A 17,224-nucleotide genomic window follows, 5' to 3' on the forward strand; every position below is an offset into this window, starting at 1 on the left:
GTCAACGTGCTAATAAATTTCTTTAATTCTCTCGGAGAGGGATTTGTTATCTTGTTGATAGTTATAGAAGAATTCAGGATTGGGTTAATTTGACTCATTTCGTAGTTCTAGCGTTAATTATATTTTCGCGTTACGCAATATTCGAAGGTATTTCATAATCAAGTCACCGATAAGTGTATCAGGTTAGCTAATAAGCTCCCCGTTGTTTCTCAATAATCCAGAAAATTCTCCCAATCGTTCGCGAATGATTCTTTTTTCCAGCGTTCGCGATTATTTACGACGAATCGCGTTACGAGGGAAGAAGGAATTAATCGATCGAGCGCCGCGGTAAATTCTAATCGAACCGCCGGGCTCCCGAACACTCGCTCGGACAAATGAATCCGTGTCCGCGATGTTCGGGCCCGTTGTGTCCGCGTTACAAAACGCCGTCGTTTAATTAAAGAGTTTCGAATGCTTCGCTTACATAACCGACCGCGGCTTTCAACTATTGTGCAAAATCGTTGGAAGCCACGAGGTGAACGCGGCCAGCGAACGACGTTGGGAACACCGCTGAAACGATCGGCGAACGTGGAAAAAAGAACGGGAGAGAACCGGCCGACGTCGTCCGAGGGAAGCAAGATCCCGCGATTAACCCTTAAGAAACATAAATCCCAGAACGGAGCTAACAGGTCTCGGCGGAACGGTTCTCGTCGCACACATTACCGGCAAATATTTATCTACCCAATTACACCGATGGAAATCAGTCACGATCGCAAGAAGAAAATGCCAGGGATCGTTCGGAGGAGGATGCTTGTCGACGAGCGGCCAGATACGTCCGCGTATAATTAAATAATTACGGTATCGATCGGCGGGGCAACCGTCGAGCGTGATCCGTCGAAGGGGCACGCGGGCGCAGCAGAAAACCCGGCGCGGCATGAACGACCGTTTAGCGCGTAATTAGCCGTCTCAAATTGGTGAAAGCACCGTCCGCGGAGGAATTCCGCCGTTGAAACTCGACCCGCTGGAAAAATATGGCGGCGAATTTCGCGACGTGACGCGCCGCGCCGCGCCGCGCCGCGCGGCGAACCTTCTCGCCGGTAATTGTGTTTGCACAGCCTCGCCGGACAATTCCCTGTTTGGACAGTTTCGACGAATTAGGCGGCTCCCAAACGAACAGACGTTTTTCTGTTTAGTTTCTTTTGCGCCTTTTTCTCCCCTTTGTTTTCTTCGTTTCTTTCTTGTCGGTTTTCTTGCGGACAAACGGCCGCCGTTTGGGCTGATTCATTAAGGGCAATGATCTTTATGAGACAATTACTTGTAATACGCCTAGTTTTCGGTGATTTGAAGCTTTTTCAGTGAATTATTTAGGCGTGAGCGGTGTCGAAGAGGTTTTAATCGAGTATCGACCCTTTGAGATTTTAAATGCGATTAAGGGTTAATGGGAATTAACGCTGGAACTAGATGGTTGATTTTCTGATTTCCTCTTTTGTGATTAGAAAAGATGCGGGTGCTGCTTTTGGAAGTTATTCACGAAGCTGAATCGTATCTTACTGAAATATAATTGAAATTTTAGTAAATGTTCGCTTATTTCTGTAAAGAAAGAAGTGTGAAGCGTTCACGACGTGTTAAATATTCTTCCTAGATCGACAGTATTTTCCATTTCACCATTTGTTGGCCAAAAAGTTAAGCTACATCGGAAAACGCGTGTTCGTATACTTTACGATACATTCTTATCGCACTGATTTCCGTATTGTTACTCATTCAGTCATCCAACGTTCGACCTTCGTCGTTGAAGCGACACGAGGACCATCGTCGAGGTGTTGTTCGGTTAATAGAGGTTTCCCTTTGAGAATCGTACGCCGGAAAATTTCCCACTCGAAGAGAGACGGGAGCGATGCACGGTTAACGAGTTCGAGAATCAGCGAATTAATCGCCGCCTCCGAGCTCCGCTGGTGCCGGTGCTAATTAGATCGGCTGTTTCGTTTGATGCGGCCGTTTCATGGCAATTATTTTTATGAACATTGAAGGAAATAGTAAAAGTATGAAAGTTTTATGCGTGATGTAACGATTACTGGTATCGGAATCCGCGAGGGGCGGTTTGGAACCGTTTCCCGTGATTCCTCGGTGTCTCTTTGTAACCTCGACTCGAGATTAAAAGATCGGAATCGCGATCTCCGGATGGAAATGAATATCGCGGATCGGTGACAATTATTTTCTACCCATTCGCGACGATTGGAAAATATCCTTTGAATTGTCCGATTCCTTTTAGCTGCGGAAAGGATTCGAAGATCAAAGTGTTTAATATAATTTGGAGATATCGAGTTTTATGCTTGATTGGATTCAATCGTCCGGGAAGTTAAGATGCGGATAGGTATTATTCGTACGTTATGGATGTTAAGAAAGTTATAAATCTTTCGAATGTTCCGCGTCTTTCAACTGAAACATAACTCATAATTATAAGATCATAACTAACTGTATGTACAGCCTTCATTAACGGCAAGATTGTAGGTTTAAATATCAGACGTCTAGTTGAAAGTAATATTTACGCACTCACATGAATTACACATTCCTTTACACCGAGCAGATTTCTACAATACAATCTCCCATCGAATTAAATAATTCAAAGGAATTCCGAGTCGTATACATAGGAACTCAGCCGCCTCTTGAGAAACGGATTCTATTTACATGAGGAATCTAATCTTATATCAAATTGAATCATTTAAATGGATTCCAAATTACGCAGATAGAGAGATAGGCAGGCTAAACTATTAGCGAACGAATCTAATTTGTATTAATAAATAACGTAATCACATACCAAACGAAATAACTCACGGGAATACGAAAGTATGCGGACAGCTACAAACTCGGTTATTTATTGCGAACAAGATTCAATTTTCATAAGTACAAATTCAACCATTTATTGAGCTGAGAGTCCAATTTGTAGTAATAAGCATGATCTCACACCTAACAAGTAATATAAAGAAACTACCAAACTACACGGCAGTACAAACTCTATCCGTCCCAAAACAGTCTCACCATTTCTATCCACAAATTTGACCATTAACCGCGAAATAATTTCAAAGAATCTCAAGCCACTTACTACAAATTAAATCCAATTTGCATCAACAGCTAACCAACATAATCACACTGGAAACAAAATGATTCTAACAAAACAGTTTCACCGTTCCTATCCACAAACTGAATCATTATCTGCGAAGAAATTCCAAAGAATCTCAAGTCACTAATTACAAATCAAATCCAATTTGCATCAACAGCTAACCAATATAATCACACTCCAAATAAAATAATTCTAAAAAACAGTTTCATCATTCCTATCCGCAAACTCCATCGTTTTTCCACGAAATAATTCCAAAGAATCTAGAGCCACTAATTACAAATCAAATCCAATTTGCATCAACAGCTAACCAATATAATCACACTCCAAATAAAATAATTCTTACTCTCTTATTCTTAAACTCAATCATTATCCGCGAAATAATTCCAAGAATCTCAAGTCACTAATTACAAATCAAATCCAATTTGCGTCAACAGCTAAATAACCTAATCACACTCCAGCCAAAATAATTCAAATCAACAGCAAATCATCTAGACACCAACAACCTGAACCATCTATCCGAAAACAGTTTCACCATTCCCAAGTACAATTTCAACCATTCACAACGAAATAATCCCAAAGGATCCCAGGCGCAACAGTGCGTTTACGACGAAACAAATCAAATTTCCATCAATAGTTGAAGAACATAATCACTCTTTAGACAATGTAATTCAAAGCGACACCAAATCATCCAGACACTAACCTCAACCATTAACTGCGATATAATTCCAAAGAATCCCAAGCCACTAATTCCAAATCCAATCCCATTAGCGTCAGTAGCTGAACAATATAATCGAACTGCAGACAAAGTAATTCTAACAAAACTGTCTCAACCTTCTCATCCACAACTTCAACCAATCACAACCTCAACAATTCTAAATGATCCCAAGCGCAACGGCGCGTTTCCAACGAAACAAATTCGATTTACATTAATAGCTAAACAACAAACTCCAGACAAAATAATTAAATCATCCAGACGCCAACAACCTCAATTATCCATCAAACAGTCTCACCATTCTCATCCACAACTTCAACAATTCACAATAAACAATCGCAAAGGATCCCAAGCGCAACGGCGCGTTCACAACGAAACATTCAATTAGCATCAATAGCTAAACAACAAACTCCGGACAAAATAATTGAAACCACCCAGCCACCAACAACCTCAACCATCCATCCCAAAACAGTTTCACCATTCCCAAGTACAACCTCAACCATTCACAACAAAATAATTCCAAAGGATCCCAAGCGCAACGGCGCGTTCACAACGAAACAAATTCGATTTACATCAATAGCTAAACAGCCAACCCCAGACAAAATAATTGAAACCACCCAGCCACCAGCAACCTCAACCACCCATCCGAAAGCAGTATCACCATTCTCATCCACAACCTCAACAATCCGAAAGGACGCCAAGCGCGACGGCGCGTTCGCAAGTAAACAAATCCAATTTGTATCAATAGTTCCCAGCGCATCGCGTATCGCTGCGGGTATCATTGTAAAAATCAAGGCGCGGAGGTGCCCTTGGCCACCTTTAGCCCGGCGATCAGCAAAGCGTTACTATCAGTCCGCGTCGCGCGGGGTGCCCATCGCAATCCGAGCCGTTACTTTTTCTCGGCGGTAATGCGCGCGCGGTCTCCGCCGGGAATTATGCATTAGCCGGCTAGCTGTAACGAGTTCAAGGAGCCGTAATCGGATCGCTGAAATCGGCATAATGTCGGCGCGCGACCGCGGGGGTGGCGGGGATACGAAATGAAAACGCGAGATGCGAAAAAACGATATAAATCCGCGGTCTCCTTAATAAATCAGGCGCGTGTAGCGCGCGTAGGCGAGGCGGACAGGGCGCGGAGAGAGGATTGCCGGGCCGCGGCGGTCGTCCCGTAGAAAGTTAGAAATCTGGCGTCGCGTGACAATGCGCAATCAAATCGTTACCCGGCCTCACCCGCGCGGGAAGACGGGCCGCGGTGTTCTCAGGCGGCTTTTTCCACGGCCGGCCGAGACTTTCCGTTTTTCACGGTCGTACGCCGACGCGCCCGCCGCGCGTTGCCGTGCAATTTTCCAGGGAGCCGAGTTGCAACGTTTCAGCCGCGGCACACCACCTTGTACACCGCGTTTTCCGCCTGCTTCCTTGTTTCGGTGCGTGCCGCAATGTACGCTCTAAACGAGCGTTGAATTATCGGCGGATTGTGGAACGAGGCTGTTCGGTTCGATGGTTTTATGCATACGCGCCGCGAGAGTAGATTAACATCCGCCGCGGCGGGTACTTATGCAAATCGGCACTTTTAGAGACCGATTTCGGTTCATCGGAGTGACGTTGGTCGCTTGCGGTAATCTCGATTTTTCGATAACCGGTTCGTTTACTGAGTCGCGGTAACCCTTTTCGACGTTTCGAGATGAAAGGTTCATATTTGGAATATTAAGTTGTGAATGATTTAACCCTTTGAAAATTGTGAACTGACAAGTTCAATATAAAATGTTGAATCAGGTATTAACAAATGAAACAGAAATAAAACAGCTCCATACTTTATGCAAGATTTTATGTAAGTTGCGAATAATATTGTTAATATTTCGTCGGAAGATAATGGATGCTTGTAATGTGAAATATTGACGAGAAAGGGTTAATTAGCTCAATTGAATGGGATCAGTGTATAGCTTCCCTTTTTTCCATTGTTTAAGCATTGAATGTATAATTTAACATCATATGTTGCCAGCTTTTTGTCTTCGTCTTCAGAGAGTTAACGTGTTGAATGACATGGTGGTCATCGGTGACTGGAGCTTTTAAATTGCTTGAAAATAATTATAATGAGAAGATTGATATTGAATCAAAATATATTAACACAAGTAGCTAGATAATACTGTAATATGAGTATTGTGATACGAAAACGTTAATAATTATTTTTAATACTATTTTCCTCTGTTATAAAGGAATCAATTTTACTATTACAGAACGCTCGGAATTCTCGTGGCAGTCGTGTTAACCGGTGTCCGAGAACGCTTTACGTCGACTGTTTGACATTTTCCGATTTTTCTCAATTTTAGTGGGATAAGTAATATTCTTTCTAGTTATTAGACAATTTTCTTGCATTTCTACCAAATTGATAGTACAATATAAATAACACGAGCTCAACCATGTAGCATACTATAGTCTGTAGTGTACAAGGGCAGAAATAAAACAAAAACATTTAACAATTAGTCTTCTCCAATGTTCACCGTTCACAAAAATCTGACGCTACAAATTAACACTCTGTATATCTATATATCACCGATCACCGGAGCTTTCAAGTTTCAAGAAAATAATTATGACTTGGAAGATAATTGCTGTTGAATATAAATATTCCGTAAACGACTAGATAATATGGTAATGTAAGAATTTTCATATCAAAGAATTAATAATTCTTGTTTTATACCTTTGCTATACAGAGGATAAGTGACGCATAAAACGCGGTTTTTCCTGGCACTCAACGTCGTTGAATATTTATTTGCACAAATAAATACAACGCAGTTTGAAAACTAAGTGTATATTTATTAATATGTATTACGGAGATTTACAAATACTAAAAACGGAACGTTCGATGTTTGAACGTTTGCTACGAACTGCCGAACGACGCGGAGAGAGAAAAGACGCTCAGTGCGTGCAATAAAAATGGCTGTCCTCGGGAAAAACAACTGACTTCTTGCCATTAATACGCTGCACTTTCCGTTCAAGCCATTTGGTATTATCATTGTAAAATGAAGAATTTTTTAAAAATTTCTTATGCAGTCAATTATGGTCATCTTAATACTATTGCTGATGCGTGAATTTTTTTACCGCGATTTGTTTTAACATTAAAAAATGCGGTTCCCAATCGGCAAGAAACTGTACTGTGAAAGTTGCAACATTCTGGAATAATTGTGTGGATAAACCACATTTATGTTTGCCATGTTTTTACAAAGTTCACCGTAATATCCCTTTCTGATTATATACAAACTTGTCACATAAATATAATATTAAATATATTTCAACTAAAATGTTTTATTTTAAACTAATATAGACATCATAAAAAAATATTATGTGCGAGGATGCGACTCGATCGGTAGAATAATGTTCAGCCAAGTATTTGTTAAACTAATTCCTAGAAAAATTAATTTATTGGTTTGTTCTGTTATGCATCTTAAACTATAGACCCTTTCCTTGATAATTACGATTTTTGCACTATTTTAATTATTGTAAGGCATACTCCAGAAATAAAACAATACAGTTGTAAAGCCTGAACGAAAAGTCTTCAAAAAACAGTCTGGCAGGGAACGTGTTAAAAATATATTTAATGCTCACTCTCAACAAACGTGTTAACACATTGAGATTATCGCCGACCTTGCGATAATGCGAGATTTTTAGTCTATCGTTTAACCCTTAGCGGACGAAGATTCTTTGAAATATACAAAACCTTCAGCAGATGAAGCTAAATTACATGTCGATTTAATTAATCTCTTAAAATTAGTAATAACCTACGATAAATTAGTAATAAACTAGAAACTACGTAGTAATCTCTTGTTGTTTCACTAACTAAATCATTTGTTTGTCACTTAGTGCTCCAACTACGAAAATTCGATCTCTGAAATGTCGACATTCGTCCGCAAAGGGTTAATTGCTAATCCCACGTTCATTTAATATTCTAGATACGTATAACAGAAATCCAAAGTAAAATTCACAAAATCGAATCCCACATTCTCTTCCGTAAGTTAGAAATTTTGGTTTAACACTAGGTTTACGGAACGCGTCAATTTGACGCAGATTGAATTTTATAAACATTATATGGTAAACGTTTTATTCGGTTTTCGTTGATCCAATTACACGAATATGAGTCCTGATTGTCTATTTCTGCATCTACAATTTCCAAAATCTAAATGAACGAATATCAACTTCCCCAGGAACAATAGAACAAACTGTACAATAAATGCCCGTAAACCTAGCGTTGATCGATGTTTAAAAATGTATCGATACAATCACCGACGCCCGCGTTTCCAGTAGCCGAGATTAGCCGGCGTTGAACGTGTTAATTGGAAAACGGTTCGTTTCGCGGTAAAGCGGATTTTTCGAAGATGCGTGGATCGATCCCCTTGCGCCTGCTGGTTCTCGAAGGCATTTCCACGAACGGGCGCAATTGCATTCTAACGGCGTGAATATCGCAGCCTAAATCGCGAACATACCTCTTCGTCGCGGGTGAATAATGATCGGGCGGGGTGCGCGGGGAGGGGCGGGAGACCGGTGTTCGCGTTCGTGCGCGTCCCCGCGCGAGCGTTTCGGAAGGGCGGCGAGGACACGAGGCGAGGAGATGGCGGGACGATCGTAGCTTATCTAAGCAAATGAATACGACGAAGCTTCATTTCGTCTGATGCATTGTAATGAATGCGCAAAGTGTATCTGAACACGCTAGCCGCACGATAATAGCCGCATCGCGACGGTCCTTTCGGCTATTACACGTGTCAGGGGACAACGTATGCCCAGCCTCGTTAAGTATCTGCTCTGTGTTAGTCTCGCCGGGAGTATTCTCATGCTGTTAACACTTTACCGAACGGATGCCTATTAACCCTTAGCACTCCACATAGTTTTGTGATATGTCAGCAACTCCTACCAATTTTAATGGTAGTTCTACTGAGAATTAATAATGTTATAACATTTCTTAGACCTTCAATTCCCTTCTTAGTACAAACTCTGTATATTTGGAAGATCTAATAATCTTAAGTATTTTAATGAATTTTAAGAAAACTACCTTAATATTAAAACTGGTGCAATATTGGAGCCTACAGAGTTCAAAGGGTTAACCCTTAGCACTCCACATAGTTTTGTGATATGTCAGCAACTCCTACCAATTTTAATGGTAGTCCTACTGAGAATTAATAATGTTATAACATTTCTCAGACCTTTAATTCCCTTCTTAGTACAAACTCTGTATATTTGGAAGATCTAATAATCTTAAGTATTTTAATGAATTTTAAGAAAACTACCTTAATATTAAAACTGATGCAATATTGGAGCCTACAGAGTTCAAAGGGTTAACCCTTAGCACTCCACATAGTTTTGTGATATGTCAGCAACTCCTGCCAATTTTAATGGTAGTCCTACTGAGAATTAATAATGTTATAACATTTCTCAGACCTTTAATTCCCTTCTCAGTACAAACTTTCTATATTTGGAAGATCTAATAATCTTAAGGTAGTTTTCTTAAAATTCATTAAAATATTTAATGTTAGAACTGGTGCAATATTGGAACCCACAGAGTTCAAAGGGTTAACCCTTAGCACTCCAAACATTTGTCACTAGAAGTATTCAATTTATTTTATGAGATATAGATGACATTTTTTCCAACTTAACCCTTTGCACTCGAGAATATTTCTCTCAACAAATATTCATTATTTTCTGATTAAATATCAATGATATGTCTTACAACTAACATAAAGAAATACCTTGCATAAATTAAGTGACAGAACTAGTTTATTTCGATGTTCCATGTGTCGATACATTATATAAAATTTGACATTGAATTCTAAATTTCATCATTTTCTTCGGTCAAACCAAATGGCGATTGAAAGGCGCTCGAGTGCAAAGGGTTAATTAGAAGTGCTACGGGTTTCCGTGAATGAAACTAGAGCAGAATACTAATTTCAATAGAAACTGATTATCCAAAGCAGTGGACTAAAATAGAAACCGAAATGGCGGAAACTACAGAAGGAATTACTCCAAAGTACACCAAAGACTAAGCATAACCATCCGAATCTACTCGAACCATTACAAGAACACGTTACAACAAAAGCAACAAGAAGCAATCAACAACCTCCTGAGCCAAGTACCAAACTTCCGTTCGCTCTTCGATCGAGAACGCGGCTCAATCGCTGAAACAGAATTCTTCGATGTCCAACGTCTCTCCTGCAGGTAATACCTCCGCGCAACTACTCTCAGAATGCTAGCGATGCGATTCCTACGGCAGACGTCTTCATCGACGCCGAATAGAATCCCCGGCCGCGTTTCGAAAAGTCTCGCGAGCGGGCCCCGACCCTCTCGCAAACGCGCCGCGACACACTTCGCCGAACAATGCGTCGCCGCGCCGTGCGCGCGCGCGCCGATCCCCGCGACTGATACAAACATTAAGTATAATATCATTTCATTACGTTCAATTTAATTAACGTCAATCATGTTAATTGCCAACCGGTCTCCGCGGAAGGGTGTGTAATTACCTCGTACGATGTGATGCTCGCCCGTTGGCGAACGGCTGGGACGAGAATTCGCTCGTTTTCGACCGCGGTACCAGCCTGGCAATTATGAAACACGGCACGCCGAGCGCCGGGGAAAGGGCCGGTGGGCGGGGGGAAAGTGAGAGGGGAAACAACGGAACAGAACCTGAGGTACCTACCACTGTCCGGACGATAATGACCAATTGCCGGTTTAAAGAATGAACTTCGACGAAACGAACGCTGTTTATGTACCTGCGAACGGCGGAATGGTCTAATTGATGCGCAGGGTGTTTCTTCGATTGTGTGGACGGCAGAGGGACTATTTTCGTTAGAGAAACTATGTGGAAGTGAGAGAATGTCTTCTTGTGTGTATCAGTTTTGAGATCGTTGTGGTTGGGAGATTGAAAGGCTTGTGACGTTCGATGGGAGTGTCGATAGGTTGATTGGTAGGAGGATTTTGAGAGTTTTGTTTATATTGTTTATTGTTTTTTAATGGAAGTGATAAATATACTGGAATGAATAGTTCGAAATCAATATACTGAAATAAATAGTTTCAAATAAATATACAAAAATAAATAGTTTGTAATAAATATACGGAAATAAATAGTTTCAAATAAATATACCGAAATAAATAGTTTGTAATAAATATACCGACATAAATAGTTTGTAATAAATATACTGAAATGAATAGTTTGAAATCAATAAACTGAGATAAATAGTTTGAAATAAATATACCGAAATAAATAGTTTCAAAAAAATATACCGAAATAAATAGTTTGAAATAAATATACCGAAATAAATAGTTTCAAAAAAATATACCGAAATAAATAGTTTGTAATAAATATACCATAATAAATAGTTTCAAATAAATATACCGAAATAAATAGTTTGATTGCTAATTATTTGTTGTTACGGTTGTTATATTATTATTTGATTAATAAATACCCTTGTCCGACGGCAGTTTTCTTGTTGCAAGTGTTTTCTAGGCAATTAACTTCGGTTTGACATTGCTACAGAGAGACGATGCGTCTGACTGTGACTTGCTGTTTCCACTTTTTGTGAATATCGATGCACGTAGTGTGAAATTTTGGAATTGGTATTTTATGAGATTTTGCATTGCGATATATCTTTTGTATTTCTTAATTATGTAATTATATTTGTTCCAGTTATTTTTCCAAGTAGATTAATTCTTTCGCGGCAGTATTTTTGTGAATATCGATGCACATAGGGTGAAATTTTGGAATTGGTATTTTATGAGATTTTGTATTCCGATATATCTTTTATATTTCTTAATTACATAATTATATTTGTTCCAGTTATTTGTCCAAGTGGATTAATTCTCTCGCGGTTGTATTTTGGGAACATCCTGTATACCGGACGCCTTCGAAGAAAGTCCTCGGAAATTGTATTAATTGCACATCTGTGTAATTGAGAGCCAGTTTCGATCATCGGGGGATAAACAAACCCGGTGTGTGTGTTTACTTAAGGAGCCGAGCGTTTATCTTCGGTGGTCTGGATCGCAGATCCACGATTCGAGGTCGTAACGCGAACGCCTGGCATTCTTTTTTTCGAGAATGTGCGATATCTCTTTTTATGAACTGCTTATAAACTTTTTATGAACTCGCCGGCTCGATCGGCAGACCTTTTGCTCGAGTTTCTCCTTCGCATTACCTTTTATCGATTAGATTGTTTTCGCGTAACTTCGGAAGCGTCTTTTTCTCCCGTCGCCGCAAGAAGAAATTGTTGTCAATTAATCGATTCTGTATATTTATAAAATTCTGCCGTTCGAACGACTGGTTCGCGGCAGTGTCGGTTACGTCGAATATCGTTAAATATACGTTGAATAAAACGTTTTTTCGGAATCGGGATCAAGGAAAATGCTGTGTCGCATTGTGCGTTGCATATTCATGACAGCCGCGTGTACGTAAACTCCTCAATGCGCTAATGATTACCGGCCCCTCCTCCGTTTCGTATCTCAAATGTTCCTCGACGGATTTTACGAGTTCGCTTACGAAAGTCCCACCTACACGATCGGTGTAATATTCTCGTCATCCTGCCACCGTATCTTCCTGTTGCGTTCAACCTCGAACAATCAATTTATCTTACCAACGCGGCGACTCTAATTGCACCTGCAGTCGCGTTAAACGTAAAAACAGCGAAAATTAATATTGATAATTCTCCGGTCGAATGTGAGTAGATGAAATTTCTTGCGTCGATCGGGAGTTCCGATACGTTACAAATTTACATGTTACCATCGTCTCGGCGAATTAACCTATCGTTCGACCACAATGAATCTAATTAGTCGCGTAACGGCGGTAATTGATCATCGGAAAAACATCGGATCGAGTGCCGTTCGGACGCAGCGGGGTTAACAGGATAACTCATTAACTCGTTAATAGTGGAACGATTAGAGGACGTTATCGCGCGGAAATGGCGGACGGTCCGCTCGGGAGGAATAGGTATCGGTGTCTCAGAGCCGCTAATGATAATTGAACCGGCATCGATAATTGGCCGTGGATAAATGCCCGTTTCCGTCGAGTCTCACCTGCGTTTCCGTGAGGTGAAGGGAGGACGAGAACTCCGCTCTTTCGGCGATCGTCAGGTACTGCTTTTCGCGGAACTTTTTCTCGAGGGAGAGCAGCTGTTGCGTGGTGAACGGCGTCCTCGGCTTTCGGTTCGGCTTGTGCTTCCTGAGGGTGCACCTGACTGGACCCGGACCTGGCCCCGGCAGCCTCAAGTCGCCTGAAATCAGTAGGAAAAACGCCCTGTCAGTCAAGCATGATTTAAGGGAATCTAGAAAACAGACGATCCTCGGGAATTAGGAGCTATCGTTGACACTAGAACTAACAGATGGGTCGAGATGACCAATTCCTAACTGCTTCTTTTACGATTGCTGCAAAGGTACTGATTCTTCTTCGACAAATGATTAATACTAGAACTAACAGGTGAGTTGAAATGACCAATTCCTAACTGCTTCTTACGATTGCTGCAGGAGCACGGATTCTTCTTTGAAAGATAGTTAATACTGGAACTACCAGAGAGGTCAAATGATCAATTCCTAACTGTTTTTTACGATTGCTGCGAAGGTACAGATTCTTCTTTGAAAAATGATTAACTTTTAAAGTAACTTTTAAAAATGATTCCTTCTTTAATAATAATTAATAATTAAAAACCTAACAGATCAGTCTCTGCGAAACTACTACAGAAATTGATTCAGCGACAGGCAAACTGAACGATAAATCAACAGAAATCTCGATAGTAGCACTGTCGGAGTTCCCATAGAAAAATTTCCAAAAATCAGCATGACCCACCCATACGAAACGTAATTCCTAATAATTATGCTTAAATATTCACTGCGACGTGACGTCAATAATATCATCGCCATCATCATCATCTTCTCGTATCTTCGCGAAGAAAAAATATTATCAATATAAGCGGGTAATAATTCCTGTGTTAATTCCGGCTCGAATAATCTATCCTCACTCATCAATATCCCCGACGAAATAGACGGACCTATTAAATTAGAATAAACCTTTTTAACCGCTAATGAGGACTTACGATATCCATCCACGGCACGGCCAATAATTAGATCATGGATCTCGACAAATTAAATTTTTTCGTGCCTTCCGCAGTAATTGGAATTAATGGACTGCGCGGCCGTACTTTTTCATTCAAGGATTTCATCCAATCATTCAGGAGATGGAGGATATCTATATGTATGTACATATATACATAGATATATAGATATACAGATACATAGATATATAGATATATGTATAATATATATCGAGTTTTCATTAAAGTTCGCATTAGATTGCATCTGACGCTGAAATCGGCGGGCCGGCAATAATAAACGACGGAAGATTAACGACACGCACCCGAGGAATGCCCAGAAGTGGCATAGAAACGAACGGGAACAGACCGTTCGGTTAATCGCGTCTCGACACCATAATAAAATATCCCCGGGCCCGCTTCATTACCGCGAACACGGCGGTCGTGGATTCGACGTTGCGCCGGCGCGCGCGCGCGCGCGTACCGGCAACAATGTAAATACCCGATCGCAAAAGTATCCGGTACACGATCGATCGCTGTATAACTGGAATAATTAACGCCGCCGATTGCGTTGCTCGCGCGCGGATTAAGATATCGGCCGGCGAATATTTGCACCGCGTTACCCATAACTCGCATGATCGTTGGCCAACTATGGCCGCCTGATAAATCGCTCAATGTCGTTGCAGCTGCGACCGAGGGAAAACATCTATGCGGTCACCTGTGTCTACAGGGTAGTTTGTAAACGCGTTCACCTGGTGAATCTGTGCATGGAAATAAATTGAGAATTTAACCCTTTGCACTCTAGAAGTTTTTCACCGGAGATATTCAGTATTTTCTAATGAGATACGGATGATAGTTTCTTAGATTGAATTAAGGAATCTTAATTCCTTGGAAATATTTCGTAGATTGATGCAGTGTACACAGTTTGATGTTAACACTAGGTTTACGGAACGCGTCAAATTGACGCATATTGGGTTTTAGGAATATTATTTTGTGAATGTTCACGCCGATTTTGATCGATGCGATCACACTGATATGTACCCCAATTACTATCAAATCTCCAGTTTCCACAATCTAAGCAAACGAGCATCAATTCTTTTAGGAATAATAGAATAAAGTGGACAATAAATGCCTGTAAACCTGGTGTTAATATCAAAGTTTACAGTTTTGCTGTGTCTAATCATTTGGTGACTTAGAGGCGCCTCTCGAGTGCAAAGGGTTAACTTATGAATTGCACGTCTTAGTTATAGGAATTAACGTTTCCAAGGAAATGTTTGAAGGATTCTCAATTAGCATTGGATTCTGTATTTTGTTGTAAATAGGCGTTCCTCGAGGAGATTCAAATTTTGGCGAATTTCTATTGGCACGAGTTTGAAGATGCGAGATGTAGAGAAGTTAACCCTTTGCACTCTAAAGTTTTTCGATGGGATACAGAAGATGCTCTTTGAAACTAATTAATGAGAAAACATACATGAATTAAGAAGGATAGTTATTTTATTTCAATATTGCACGTATTGATGCATTATACAAAGCTTAATATTATACGCAAGACTTTATAATTTTGCTATATCAAATCAAGTGGTGATTGAGAGGCGCCTTTCTGGCCCCAAAGAATTGTAAAATTGAAAATTCAATATTAAATTTTATATAATATACGAACACATAGAACATCGAAATAAAACAGTTCTGTCACTTAATTTATGGTATTTCTTTGCGTTAATTGCAAAAAATATTGACATTTCATAAATAATGAATATTCATTGAGAAAAATATTCTCGAATGCAAAGGGTTAAATATTGAATGTCTTCGATTATTTACAGCTTGAAGACTAGTATACACAGGTTCACAAGAGTTCTTTAATTGTTTACGGACGAAGATTCTTCAAGGTACACAAAATCTTCAGCAGATTAGGCCAAATTATATCTCGCACGCTTAAACAATACAGAAAAATGAAACTATGTGATCCCTTGTTGAGTTATTAAATCATTCGATACTCAGTATTCTCGATTCTCAATTCTCAATCCTAAATTCTCAACTCAATAAAGTTTGCCCTCGGCAAAACGTCGACATTCGTCCGCAAAGCATTAATTCTTCACATACCGAAGATTCACCTGAAGCGTTATATTTCCGAATCACCCCGTGTAACAAGAGGGAAACGCGAGATAAAGTGAAAGAGCAGCAGAAAGAATGTCCAATTAAACGTTTCCCTTTCCGCGACTCGGTCAAAGTATCCACAGATGTTTACGAATCGCTTATTTAACGTCTATTTATAAACGATCGAAAGCATCGCAATCCTCGTTACGAAGAGATACTTCTTTCGGAAGGCGCCGCGAAGTTACGAGCCTCGTCGTTCCCCGTTCGAAGGAGGAGAGAGCGAGACGCGGTGAAACCGTTGGAGGGGCGCGGTGGGGGGAATAAAAGAACCGGGGGGAAAAAAGAGATGGATACGGGCGTATCGTTATCGTTTAATTATATCACAAACGGCAGATAGAAATAAACCGGTCTCCCCGAATATCCGATAGCGGCACCGGCTTCGTAATATTAATCATGTTCGCGCAGATTTGTTCGAACGGCGCAAAATTATCGGCTCGTTATTTCCGTGCGCGCATTGCATAATAATTATCTGCGGCGCAGCGATAACGTCCGGCAGCGGCCGTTAATTAACGCGACGCTGACGGGATCGATCGCAAAACCGCGCTTTCATCCCTCTCGATTTTCGACAGACTTTTACTACCGCCACGCCCGGCCCGATATTAATTTCCTCGATGGAATTTACGAGCCGGCCACGCCGAATCCGACTCTCGCGCTCGACGAGTCGTTACGATTACTCGTCTTCGAGGGGGAACAGAATCTGCCGTTTAACCCTTTGAACTCTGTAAGCTCCAATATTGCACTAGTTAGAATATTATGGTGTTAACCTTGTCAATTATGGATTATTTATCTTTTAGACAAACACGTAATTCTTCGTTTCGCTGTAGTTTTTCTTTAGGATATGTTTCAAGTGCGTTTGGCATGCATTTCACGAGTATACACTTCATTTGATTTTATTACGTGCGCAATCAGATTCTTCAAACTAAATTCCACATTTAACTGGTTAATAGATTAACGCTTTGAACTCTATGCTCCAATATTGCACCAGTTAGAATATTAAATATTTTAATGAATATTAAAGAAACTACCCTAAAATTATTCGATTTTCCATCCGAAGTTTGTACTAAGAAGGGAAATAAAAGATCGGAGAAATATTATAGCATTTCTAATTTTCGCTGGGAATACTATAAAAATTCGTTGCAGTTGCTGATAAATTACAAAACAATATGGACTGCCAAGGGTTAACCCTTTGCGGTCCACTGTCCAGTACCACTAGAT

The 17,224-nt window shown here is 40.4% G+C and overlaps 1 protein-coding gene across 1 annotated transcript in view; it reads right to left on the reverse strand.

The window, feature by feature from the left end:
• The window catches only part of Msx (homeobox protein Msx), a 39,349-nt gene that overhangs the window by 4,191 nt on the left and 17,934 nt on the right, over positions 1-17,224 (reverse strand). Inside the window, exon 2 of the mRNA XM_031990968.2 lies at positions 12,849-13,045. Coding sequence (XP_031846828.1) covers positions 12,849-13,045 — 197 coding nt within the window. The remainder of the gene's footprint in view (positions 1-12,848; positions 13,046-17,224) is intronic.

This window comes from Nomia melanderi, chromosome 2 (assembly GCF_051020985.1).
Source record: "Nomia melanderi isolate GNS246 chromosome 2, iyNomMela1, whole genome shotgun sequence".
NCBI lineage: Eukaryota > Metazoa > Arthropoda > Insecta > Hymenoptera > Halictidae > Nomia > Nomia melanderi.